This window comes from Pelobates fuscus, chromosome 11 (genome assembly GCF_036172605.1).
Source record: "Pelobates fuscus isolate aPelFus1 chromosome 11, aPelFus1.pri, whole genome shotgun sequence".
In the NCBI taxonomy this organism is placed as follows: Eukaryota; Metazoa; Chordata; class Amphibia; order Anura; family Pelobatidae; genus Pelobates; species Pelobates fuscus.
Window position 1 is genome coordinate 131,298,117 of NC_086327.1, and position 13,706 is coordinate 131,311,822.

Below are 13,706 nucleotides of genomic sequence, written 5' to 3' on the forward strand. Positions count from 1 at the left end.
ACCATTACCTTACCCAAATACAAACCCTACACCGACCTCTAACCCGAACCTTTAACCCTCTTCTAATATCAATACGGTTGTCAGCAGATGAATTTCCTAGTTGAAATCATAGAAAGCAGTATGTTGCTGACATCTGTTGGCTGTTTTCAGCATTACAGGTATATCCTTTTTTTTTTGTTGTTGCTGAATGGTGCTGTGCACCTAGTACAATCGTCATGGTCTATCCAGACTCTATTAAGCATCTTCCAGCCCAGAAACACTGCGATTTGCTCAGTTACAGTATCTTTATGGGATTTGAAGGGCTGTAGGTAGCGCTCACTTTGAGCTCTGCACACAGCTTATTGGTCAGCCTGTAGCCAGTAAATGTGGTATCGATTGATACCTAGGACTCCCTGGTGTGATTTTTAACCCTGATTTAACCAAATGTTAGGAAGTTCCATACTGTCCTAACCGCATTAAAACCCACTATGTTAATTTACATTTTTTCATTGGGGTGTTTCTAAAAACAACTTGCAAAAGCTGCAGATCTCTTGTCTGCTGCCTTTGCAAGCCCTCCCCTTTTAACCCCGCGCAGACTTTCTGTGGCTGTCCAATCACAGACTCCCAATGCAGCTCAATGAGAAGTATTTGCAAGGCAGGTGCTCAGAGCAATTGCTGCTTTTTGAGTTTATCTCCACTGAGCTAACCAAACCAGGAAGTAACAGGACCGGGTGTCTAATGACCTTCGTACACCCCCCTGCCAGCTAACAAAGTGCCAATTTCATTTGAAATCTGCACTTTTTGTAAAATGGGGGGTATGGACTTTCCACATATAAATCTCTTCAGCAAGATAAACTGCTTTGGGAGTCTGGAGTGTTAACATTGATATATTTCAAAGAAATCATTATTGTAGAGGCAAGTTTGGCAATCCTTTCTGTTCCCCTCTCCTAACTTCCACACCTGTTCAATAACACCTTCATGACTAGTGAGAGAGGTGTGTTTGAGTGTGAAAGATATAATCTCAGGTAGCTTTTTTTTTTTTTTTTTTTTTAAATGTAAAAAAAAATTCTTTATATTTCATCCCAATTGTGAATCAGATTGAGAACAGGGGTTTGCGTACTTATCCTGAACTTGTTAAAATCATCCACAATGAGGAATAGCTAGATACATGCTGGGCTATTACATTTGAAGTGTGTATGTCTGTTTTAGTGTATTTTTAGCCGTTTCTTTAAACCTTCTGTTCTGTCTAAAAATAGTTAACCCAGCGGCTTGCGATGAAATTCTGGGAATTGGCTGCTATAGAGTGAAGCGTCTCCATATAGAAAAGATAATTAATAGACATTTTATTCTAGATTTTTTTTCACTGTAAATAACATTGTTAATTCTTCTAGGTTTACGTGTCCTATGATTATGGTAAAAGCTTTAAGAAAATCTCAGAGAAATTCATTTTCCCAGACGGCAATACAAGCGTTCCAGCAGTGGCGCAGTTCTTTCACAGCCCTGTGGATAATAAGAGGGTAACTCATCTTTGGTTGATTTCCAGATTGTTTCTCCTTTTTACAATAACACTGCTGAATTCTATTAAATGTTACATTACTTACTATCTCTAAATGTGTAAAATGAGGTCAGTTTTCTACTTTTAATACGTGATTTGGTTTTAGCCACCTTCAAATCTTTGTTCCATCGATTAGAGGTTTTAAAGGAAGCGTCTTGAGAGGTACAGATCTTACTGCTAACCTACCGGCGAATACAGAGAGACCAGCAGACAAAATAGAGAGAATAAAACTTTAATAAAACAAATGTTCCCTTTGGTGCGATGACCATTAGCAGTCCAGTAATTGAGTGTATTCTCCCATGATGCACTGCCAGCTGTAGTAGGGAAAACTGGATATTGTTATATCTTCTTCGTAATGAGTCAGTTTTTTGGATAACTATATCTCTATTCAATGGTGTGTGGGGGGGGATAATTCCCGTATATACGGTTTCCAGACCCTAACGCTATCCCTTTTGTGAATGTGCATATGGTCTCCATATCCAATACTCCATCTGGTAAATGGGCATGTGCTCTCCTTATACGATCTCTATATCTGGGTAACTGTATGTGGTTTCCACATCCTATAGCTATATTCGGTAAATGGGCATGTGGTCTCCTTATACTATCTTTATATCTGTGTAAATGTACATGGGGATTCCATATCCTATAGCTATATCTGGGTAAATGTGGATACCATATCCTATAGCTGTATCTGGGTAAATGGGGATACCATATCCTATAGCTATATCGGGGTAAATGTGGATTCCATATCCTATAGCTATATCTGGGTAAATGTGGATTCCATATCCTATAGCTATATCTGGGTAAATGGGGATTCCATATCCTATAGCTATATTTGGGTAAATGGGGATTCCATATCCTATAGCTATAGCTGGGTAAATGTGGATACCATATCCTATAGCACTATCTGGGTAAATGTGGATTCCATATCCTATAGCTATATCTGGGTAAATGGGGATTCCATATCCTATCGCTATATCTGGGTAAATGCTGATTCCATATCCTATAGCTATATCTGGGTAAATGGGGATTCCATATCCTATAGCTATATCTGGGTAAATGGGGATTCCATATCCTATAGCTATATCTGGGTAAATGGGGATTCCATATCCTATAGCTATATCTGGGTAAATGGGGATTCCATATCCTATAGCTATATCTGGGTAAATGGGGATTCCATATCCTATAGCTATATCTGGGTAAATGGGGATTCCATATCCTATAGCTATATCTGGGTAAATGGGGATTCCATATCCTATAGCTATATCTGGGTAAATGGGGATTCCATATCCTATAGCTATATCTGGGTAAATGGGGATTCCATATCCTATAGCTATATCTGGGTAAATGGGGATTCCATATCCTATAGCTATATCTGGGTAAATGGGGATTCCATATCCTATAGCTATATTTGGGTAAATGGGGATTCCATATCCTATAGCTATATTTGGGTAAATGGGGATTCCATATCCTATCGCTATATCTGGGTAAATGCTGATTCCATATCCTATAGCTATATCTGGGTACATGTGGATTCCATATCCTATAGCTATATCTGGGTAAATGTGGATTCCATATCCTATAGCTATATTTGGGTAAATGGGGATTCCATATCCTATAGCTATATTTGGGTAAATGGGGATTCCATATCCTATCGCTATATCTGGGTAAATGCTGATTCCATATCCTATAGCTATATCTGGGTAAATGGGGATTCCATATCCTATAGCTATATCTGGGTAAATGTGGATTCCATATCCTATAGCTATATCTGGGTAAATGTGGATTCCATATCCTATAGCTATATTTGGGTAAATGGGGATTCCATATCCTATAGCTATATTTGGGTAAATGGGGATTCCATATCCTATCGCTATATCTGGGTAAATGCTGATTCCATATCCTATAGCTATATCTGGGTAAATGTGGATTCCATATCCTATAGCTATATTTGGGTAAATGGGGATTCCATATCCTATAGCTATATTTGGGTAAATGGGGATTCCATATCCTATCGCTATATCTGGGTAAATGCTGATTCCATATCCTATAGCTATATCTGGGTAAATGGGGATTCCATATCCTATAGCTATATCGGGGTAAATGTGGATTCCATATCCTATAGCTATATCTGGGTAAATGGGGATTCCATATCCTATAGCTATATCTGGGTAAATGGGGATTCCATATCCTATAGCTATATCTGGGTAATGTGGATTCCATATCCTATAGCTATATCTGGGTAAATGTGGATTCCATATCCTATAGCTATATCTGGGTAAATGTGGATTCCATATCCTATAGCTATATCTGGGTAAATGTGGATTCCATATCCTATAGCTATATCGGGGTAATGTGGATTCCATATCCTATAGCTATATCGGGGTAAATGTGGATTCCATATCCTATAGCTATATCGGGGTAAATGTGGATTCCATATCCTATAGCTATATCTGGGTAAATGGGGATTCCATATCCTATAGCTATATCTGGATAAATGGGGATTCCATATCCTATAGCTATATCTGGGTAAATGTGGATTCCATATCCTATCGCTATATCTGGGTAAATGGGGATTCCATATCCTATCGCTATATCTGGGTAAATGGGGATTCCATATCCTATAGCTATATCTGGGTAAATGGGGATTCCATATCCTATAGCTATATCTGGGTAAATGGGGATTCCATATCCTCTAGCTATATCGGGGTAAATGTGGATTCCATATCCTATAGCTATATCTGGGTAAATGGGGATTCCATATCCTATAGCATTATCGAGGTAAATGTGGATTCCATATCCTATAGCTGTATCGGGGTAAATGGGGATTCCATATCCTATAGCTATATCGGGGTAAATGGGGATTCCATATCCTATAGCTATATCGGGGTAAATGTGGATTCCATATCCTATAGCTATATCTGGGTAAATGTGGATTCCATATCCTATAGCTATATCTGGGTAAATGGGGATTCCATATCCTATAGCTATATCTGGATAAATGGGGATTCCATATCCTATAGCTATATCTGGATAAATGGGGATTCCATATCCTATAGCTATATCTGGGTAAATGTGGATACCATATCCTATAGCTATATGGGGGTAAATGTGGATTCCATATCCTATAGCTATATCGGGGTAAATGTGGATTCCATATCCTATAGCTATATCGGGGTAAATGGGGATTCCATATCCTATAGCTATATCTGGGTAAATGGGGATTCCATATCCTATAGCTATATCTGGGTAAATGGGGATTCCATATCCTATAGCTATATCGAGGTAAATGTGGATTCCATATCCTATAGCTATATCTGGGTAAATGTGGATTCCATATCCTATAGCTATATCTGGGTAAATGGGGATTCCATATCCTATAGCTATATCGAGGTAAATGGGGATTCCATATCCTATAGCTATATCTGGGTAAATGGGGATTCCATATCCTATAGCTATATCTGGGTAAATGTGGATACCATATCCTATAGCTATATCGGGGTAAATGTGGATTCCATATCCTATAGCTATATCGGGGTAAATGTGGATTCCATATCCTATAGCTATATCTGGGTAAATGTGGATTCCATATCCTTTAGCTATATCTGGGTAAATGGGGATTCCATATCCTATAGCTATATTTGGGTAAATGGGGATTCCATATCCTATAGCTATATCGGGGTAAATGGGGATTCCATATCCTATAGCTATATCTGGGTAAATGTGGATTCCATATCCTATAGCTATATCTGGGTAAATGGGGATTCCATATCCTATAGCTATATCTGGGTAAATGGGGATTCCATATCCTATAGCTATATCTGGGTAAATGGGGATTCCATATCCTATAGCTATATCGGGGTAAATGCTGATTCCATATCCTATAGCTATATCTGGGTAAATGGGGATTCCATATCCTATAGCTATATTTGGGTAAATGGGGATTCCATATCCTATAGCTATATCGGGGTAAATGGGGATTCCATATCCTATAGCTATATCTGGGTAAATGTGGATTCCATATCCTATCGCTATATCTGGGTAAATGGGGATTCCATATCCTATAGCTATATCTGGGTAAATGGGGATTCCATATCCTATAGCTATATCGGGGTAAATGTGGATTCCATATCCTATAGCTATATCTGGGTAAATGGGGATTCCATATCCTATAGCTATATCGGGGTAAATGGGGATTCCATATCCTATAGCTATATCGGGGTAAATGTGGATTCCATATCCTATAGCAAACGAGGTAAATGGGGATACCATATCCTATCGCTATATCTGGGTAAATGTGGATTCCATATCCTATAGCTATATCGGGGTAAATGGGGATACCATATCCTATAGCTGTATCGGGGTAAATGTGGATTCCATATCCTATAGCTATATCGGGGTAAATGTGGATTCCATATCGGGGTAAATGGGGATACCATATCCTATAGCAATATCCGGGTAAATGGGGATTCCATATCCTATCGCTATATCTGGGTAAATGTGTATGTGGATACCATATAATTCTCTCCCTTTGCTTTGCAGTACATCTTCGTGGATGCCAGTTCTTCATACCTGTGGATCAGCACTGATTTCTGTACCACAGTCACAGGGTTCTCTGTGCCCTTTAAACCCACTGACCTTCTCTTGCACAGCACAGATCCAAACCTTGTTCTTGGCTATGACAAGTCACACCCCAATAAGCAGGTAAGTGCTATATGAATCCGTTTAGCTATACCATGTAAATCCTGGCTCATTCTAAGACTGCATGTTTTACTTTCCAGATGTATTTCCTATTATCGCTTTAACTGCTTTGCTTTTTCCTGATTACGCTTTAAACCGCTTGCTGGGTGCATTCATTAAAGACTCCATGGTTTCAACTCAAAACCACAGCAGTCATCAACAGACAATTTGAGTTAAATTAATTATCCAGCTAGCCTGTGTTACTTATGGCAGTAAGATTTCAGGCAGCAGTTGGGCCTGCATTATCGAGGCGGGTTAACATTTCATGCAGCAATTGGCCTGCATTATCGAGGCGGTAACATTTCAGGCAGCAATTGGCCTGCGTTATAGAGGTGGTAACTTTTCACACAGCAGTTGGGCCTGCGTTATCGAGGTGGTAACTTTTCATACAGCAGTTGGCATGCGTTATAGAGGTGGTAACTTTTCACACAGCAGTTGGGCCTGCGTTATCGAGACGGTAACATTTCAGGCAGCAGTTGGGCCTGCGTTATAGAGGTGGTAACTTTTCATACAGCAGTTGGCATGCGTTATAGAGGTGGTAACTTTTCATACAGCAGTTGGACCTGCGTTATAGAGGTGGTAACTTTTCATACAGCAGTTGGACCTGCGTTATCGAGGCAGTAACATTTCATGTTGCAGTTGGGCCTGCATTATCGAGGCGGTAACATTTCAGGCAGCAGCTGGGCCTGCATTATCGAGGCGGTAACATTTCATGCAGCAATTGGCCTGCGTTATCGAGGCGGTAACATTTCATGTTGCAGTTGGGCCTGCGTTATAGAGGTGGTAACATTTCAGGTAGCAGTTGGCATGCGTTATCGAGGCGGTAACATTTCATGTAGCAGTTGGCCTACGTTATCAAGGCAGTAACATTTCATGCAGCAATTGGCCTGCGTTATAGAGGTGGTAACATTTCAGGTAGCAGTTGGCATGCGTTATCGAGGCGGTAACATTTCAGGCAGCAGTTGGGCCTGCATTATCGAGACGGTAACATTTCATGCAGCAATTGGCCTGCGTTATCGAGGTGGTAACATTTCATGTGGCAGTTGGGCCTGCGTTATCGAGGCAGTAACATTTCATGCAGCAATTGGCCTGCGTTATAGAGGTGGTAACATTTCAGGTAGCAGTTGGCATGTGTTATCAAGGCAGTAACATTTCATGCAGCAATTGGCCTGCGTTATAGAGGTGGTAACATTTCAGGTAGCAGTTGGCATGCGTTATTGAGGCTGTAACATTTCATACAGCAATTGTCCTGCGTTATCGAGGTAGTGACTTTTCATACAGCAGTTGGCCTGCGTTATCGAGGCGGTAACATTTCATGTAGTAGTTGGCCTAATTATTGAGGTGGTAACATTTTGTGCAGCAGTTGGCCTGCGTTACTTATGGCGGTAACATTTCATGTAGTAGTTGGCCTGTGTTATCAAGGCAGTAACATTTGTTTGTGTGCTGTGTAGTGTAATCTGTAAGCATGGTTTTAAACTAGAATCTAGCAAACCCATATTTTAATGCTCCCTCCAGCCCAGTGCTCTGACCATGACCAACGGTGATACATGATTTGACTATGTATGTATGTATGTATGTATGTATGTATGTATGTCTGTCAAACTGCCATTTGCCACTGGGCATTGGAGAGGACTTATTGCTAGCCTCCTGCCCTGCGACTATGGCCCTGGAAGGTATTGCCCTTTGAGACTTGTATTTGGGCCCAATGGATGTTTGTATGCTGTTCCTGGCCCATTAAATACTTGGGAGCAGTGTTCCAACTTTGAAACTGGCACTTCGAATGCAGTCGAAGTGCCGAAGCCGTCGAAGTGGCCGCCATTACAGTCGAACACGTGGCGGCGGCCATTTTAATCCAGTCGAACGCGGTGAGCTGTACCTTCCCCTACCCTTCGACACTGCGGCTGGAGACTGTCCCGTTCGAAGATTCGAACCCACAATCGAACGGGACTTTGTCATTTCTGGGTGTAAAACAGACCTCTGGTAGACAATGGAACACCACGGAAACAACCCCGGTTTCACTTCGACACTTCGACAAAAGTCGAAGTGAGTTCGATGAGTCGAACGGCGCCTTCGGACGGGAGTTTGTAACTTTTCAGGGCAGAAATAGACCGACCGCACAGCCTGAATCTGTGGAACTGTTTTGGGCAGGGAAATGTGCTTGCGGTCGGTCATAAAGGACTTCCAGCTAACTCTTTAACCCCTGGATGGAATTAGCTGAATTTTGGATATGTGTGTAAGTAAAGTATGCTGATTATTAATGTGTTTTTTTTATTAATATCGCATGCATAGTTTTGGAGTTATGGAAATGTATAAAAATGGATGTTTAAACTGTATGTTATAATTAGGTTACCTCTCAGGCTAAGGGGAGGGAATCTGTGGGAGGTAACCATTGTGTGATTGGGTAATGTTATATATATATATATATTGTCTCATTTTATGAACAGTCAATCTTTGCGGTTTATTGTATCAAAGAGACTCCATCTTGTAGTAAATATTTCCCAATTAGGATAGTATAGGACATGGCTTTATTTATTCAAAGTTCTCTATAAGGAAGATGAGATCTCTCCGTAACGCGTCTTGCCAAACCGTCACATATTATTCATTGCATACACGAATTGTGTGTCAACTTTCTCCTGGCATCTTGTTTTACAACAAGTCACTATACAATCCATTCCAGTGTAATTATTACGGCTCCAGTAAGTGACACTATTGATGTTTATTTTTTAATGATCCCTTGTCCTGGATGGACATTGTATAACAGGGGCAGTCAGCTGGTATATATTTAGTTAAGAATAAACCTTACTCTTACTTTTTCAGCTTTGGAAATCGGATGATTTTGGCCACACCTGGTTAATGATTCAAGAACATGTGAAATCCTTTTATTGGTACGTGTTTTGTGTTCGGTCTTCTTAAAGTCACAGTTTTATTTTAAATCTCACAAAATATAATCAAAGACTAAATTTGACAAAAATATGTGGTCTAGCTTTCTGCCTACTGTAACTGGGTTTCCATCTATGTATTAACTGAATATGTGGTAAATTCATTCACTCAGAATGGAGATTTGTTTTAAAGTGTGTGTGTGTGTATGTATATTTATTTATTTGTGGTCGGGGACAATAAGCAGAGTTATAGTAGTAGTGGCATAAGTCGGTTATGTCAGTATGTATATAAAAGTCTGCATGAATATTCTTCGACTGCCACATAGCACATTATTTCTTTCTTTTTTTTTTTTTGGTTAATCAAAGTGATCTGGTTTTCTTTATAATTTTGCTTGTATTTGGTTTTTGAACTGTAAACTGATCCATTATCCAGTAATTCCCCCCCCTACTTTCACTCTTAGGGGTGTGCATCCATATGACAAGCCGAATACAGTTTATGTTGAACGCCACGAACCTCGGGGGACGTCCACTGTCCTTCGCAGTATAGACTATTTTCAGTCCAGAGAGAAAACCGAAGTCATTTTAGAAGATGTTGATGCATTTCAGTTGCGGGAAAAATATATGTTTGCCACAAAGACCATGGTAAGTTAGTTAATACCCTGTATGTTTGGGGAAGAATACAGCAAATGTAAATTGGATACTTTTATTTAAACAAAAATAAAAGTTAAATGGACACTCTAGGCACCAAAACAGATTGAGCTTAGTGGAACAGTTTTGGTGTATAGATCATGCCCCTGTAGTCTCACTGCTAAATTGTCATTTAGGAGGTTACAGTTTTAATCATAATTATTCAATCCCCATTGAAAATCAGGTTTATTGTCAAAATTTACAAACTTGCGTTTTTTTGCAATGATCAAATCAAACAAAAGCAATTGAAATAGCTCAACACAACAAATACTTTGAGTGGTTTTCAAAATTCAACTGAAAATGCTAATTAAAATATGCAAAACAGGTGTTTCTCAAACACATCTGATGCAACTAATCAAGCGCTTCATTAGCTGCATCAAATGTGTTTGAGCTGGAACACTTAAAATACCTGAACTAGCTATGGGTTTGTTGAGTGTCACATATTACTACATGTTAGAAATATGTCAAAAGAATGGTCCACAAAGTTAAGAAAAGAGATCGCCCTTCACAAACAAGAACAGGATACAAAAAGATAGCCGAGGCACTTAAAATACTTATACACCGCATTGGAAGCATAGTTCCCAAGTTCAAAGTTGAAGCAACGGTGGTTAATCTACCTGAACTGGGCAGGCCAATGGCAGCAACCAGATTTCTGAGAAGGCAAGTTGTGGAAAGACTTGAAGCATGACTTGCTGATAACACTCACAGTACAGTGCGTACCGAATGCAGAAGGTTTCCATGCTAGACCTCAGACGTACAACACTACTGACCCAAAAGCACAAGAATGTGCTCAAAATCATGTAAATAAGCCACAGATATTTTGGGATTTTGTTCTATGGAGTAATGAAACAAAACTGGAACTTTTTGGCCCAATTGATCAGCGGTATGTCTGGAGGAAGAAGAATTAAACATGCTGAAAAGAACACTCTGCCTACAGTTAAGCATGGTGGTGGCTCAGTGATTGTCTAGAGCTGCTTAGCAGCTTTGGAACTGGAAATCTGTTGGATCTTCTAACAAGACAATGATCCCAAGCATACCTCAAATTCCACCAAGGCTTGGTTGCAGAAGAAGTCTTTTAAAATTCTACAGTGGCCATTACAGTCACCTGACTTGAACCCCATAGAAAATCTCTGGGGGGGTTTTAAGAAGGCAGTTGCAGCACACAAACCCGAGAATATTACTGAACGGGACGTCATTGCTCATAAGCAAAGGGCTAGGATTCCTCAGGAATGCTGCCAGTAGCCGGTGTCTGGCTGTGCATCTTGTTTGCACCAGGTCATAACAGCAAAAGGGTGCTCTACTAAGTACTAATGATGCTTGCCATGAAGGGGTTGAATAATTTTGAGACTGCAGAAGTTATTATTATTTGCATTTTCTGTTGAATTTGTGGAAACCACTTGAAGCATTTGCTGTGTTGAGCTATTTCAATTGCTTTTCTTTGATTTGTTCATTGCAAACAGCTGATTGTCTGTCTGTACATTTTGACAATAAACCTTCAGTGAGGGTTAAATTATTTTGATTACAACTGCTACTTTGTTTATAAAACCCTAATCACATCTCTCTGTATGTTGCACAGCCTTCCTAAACACTTCCTAGTGAGATTTAATGTTTAACCTTCCTTTATTCTTTTTAATTTAGAATGTATTATCTCCTGTTCTGTTTATAGTTTGCCAGACCCTGCAGGAGGCTCATGTATGTAAGTGTAGGAGATGATGATGATAATAATAATAAAAACTTCTAAAGCAAGTTAACATCTGACTGAAAATTAAGCCATTTTGTTTTCATGCATGCTGTGACAGCCAGGGGAGGTGTGGCTAGGGCTGCTAAAACAAAGTGGTTTAACCCCTAAATTGCAGAGAATTAAACTGTAAGTCTGCAGGGGCATGGTCTATACACTAAAACTGCTTCATTAAGCTAACATTGTTTTAATGCCTATAGTGTCGCATTAAGCATTCCATTTTAAATAATTTCAATAACCCAATGCTCCACTTCCCTTACAGCTTTAACCTGAAGCCACAAAACACACTTTGCACCTTTACTGTCAGCTGTCTAAATATATAGTAAGGCTTTGGTTCTAATCTCCTATTATAAATAGAAATCTAATAATCTCATTATTCATTAAATCAAAAATTGGCGTGTAAAAAGAAAAAATAGAGATCCTTGTAGAAAGGTTGTGTGTTTTTTTGTTTTTTATGATAAATTCTGCCAGTTTTTACAGATCTAATATGAAGTTTCTTGTCATGTGATAACATTTCCATTTCAGCAGACCACCAAATTTAGAAAAAGTAAAGTGAAGCTGAAAACCTTTGTGTTGGAAAAAGTGGCGGCCAATTCATAAATTTTGTTGCTTTGCAGAAATAATGGCGTGTATTTAAAATGTTTAATTGTTTTAATAAATTGTGACAAACATTTGCTGAAATTTAGACGTAAAAGTCTTGGCAAAACCTTGCTTAATATCTCCCAGGAAGCCTTCTTAAAATGTATTTTATTATACTTGTTTTTCGCGGGAATCATGGGATATTGGCTTTATTTATTAAGTCATTTGTTTGCTTGTGTCCAGTTTATGTCTTCATGTATTTTTAATGTATTTTATCCTTTCTAGCGTCTCTTCGGTGGAAAGAATCCATTTTCCGTCCAGCTCTGGGTTTCTTATAACCGCAATCACATGAGAATGGCGCAGTTTGCAACCAGACATCCTATAACCGTGAGTAGTTTAAATCAATGCAGGACCGGAGAAATTGCTTAGCTTCTTGCTGGATCACACCTTCCATGTCACAAACCAACGTATGGGGTTTAACAGCGTTATGATATTATAATTCACTGAAAAGTGAATAGATAAAGGAATTTGGTTTTAGAAATGTATTAACTGTTACGTGCAGTGTGCACTCAGTAAATCAAAGGCATCTTGGTGTGTTAATAGGAGTCATGCGATATGTACAATGTCACACCAACTGCTACTGCTAAACTGTGAACATATCACATCGATAGCCATCGCCTGTTACTCAGCCAAAAATAAGGAGGAAAGTAAAACCACAGACACAGAACTTACCATTAATTAGTGCTGTATGGTTCCTGCTTTTAAATAACTCGGGGGATATTTAAAGAGACACTTGAAACACACAGAACATGTTTAAGCGCTTTGTGTGAACAATGTGTACTTTTGTTTTAAATTTTAAAAGAAATCCACACTTTCATAGATGAACCACCTTACACCTCACCTGCTATCAGACAGACACTCTTACTTCCTGGTAGCAGTGGAGCTAAACTCCACAGGCAGCAATTGCCTAGAGCACCCGCCTTGCAGAGGCTTCTCATTGAGCTGCATTGGGAAGTTTGTGATTGGACAGCCACAGAAAGTCTGGGCGGGTTTAGAAGGGGAGGGTTTGTAAAGGCTGCAGACAAGAGATCTGCAACTATTACAAGTCAAGATTTAATATACTCCACAGAAAACATACAAAACAAACTACATGCAAATTTTCTTTTGTAGATATATCTACTTAATTGTGTTTTGGTTGGTTTCTTGTCTTTGCAGTGTGATTTATTTATTTTGGTTTTGCCGTTTTTCTTAAAAGGAATAAGGGAAGTAGCTAACTATATATGTTGGACTAGATAACCGATGCTCAGGATGGGGTTGTGGACTACTGGAATGTGCCCTGTGATTATTGGTCTCAACAAAAGGGAGAAAATGGATTGGCTGTGGAATTTCAGCCTCTTCCCTTTGGAATTTCTGCAAGTTGCGGCAAATGACAGCAACTCAGACTTTGGGGTTTTACAAATTTCAACGCTGAAAGCCCTCTAATGGCTAAAAATCAATTCTCTGGAATTTACAGCATTTTATAGAACATTGAAAATCACCTATAACTTCT

At 39.3% G+C, this 13,706-nt stretch overlaps 1 protein-coding gene across 3 annotated transcripts in view; it reads left to right on the top strand.

Annotated features, from left to right (window-relative positions):
• The window catches only part of SORL1 (sortilin related receptor 1), a 90,713-nt gene that overhangs the window by 21,187 nt on the left and 55,820 nt on the right, over positions 1-13,706 (top strand). For all 3 annotated transcript variants that reach the window (XM_063436228.1, XM_063436226.1, XM_063436227.1), the window contains exons 3-7: positions 1,371-1,496; positions 6,077-6,238; positions 9,092-9,159; positions 9,615-9,795; positions 12,443-12,544. In XM_063436228.1, the coding sequence (XP_063292298.1) occupies positions 1,371-1,496; positions 6,077-6,238; positions 9,092-9,159; positions 9,615-9,795; positions 12,443-12,544 (639 nt within the window). The remainder of the gene's footprint in view (positions 1-1,370; positions 1,497-6,076; positions 6,239-9,091; positions 9,160-9,614; positions 9,796-12,442; positions 12,545-13,706) is intronic.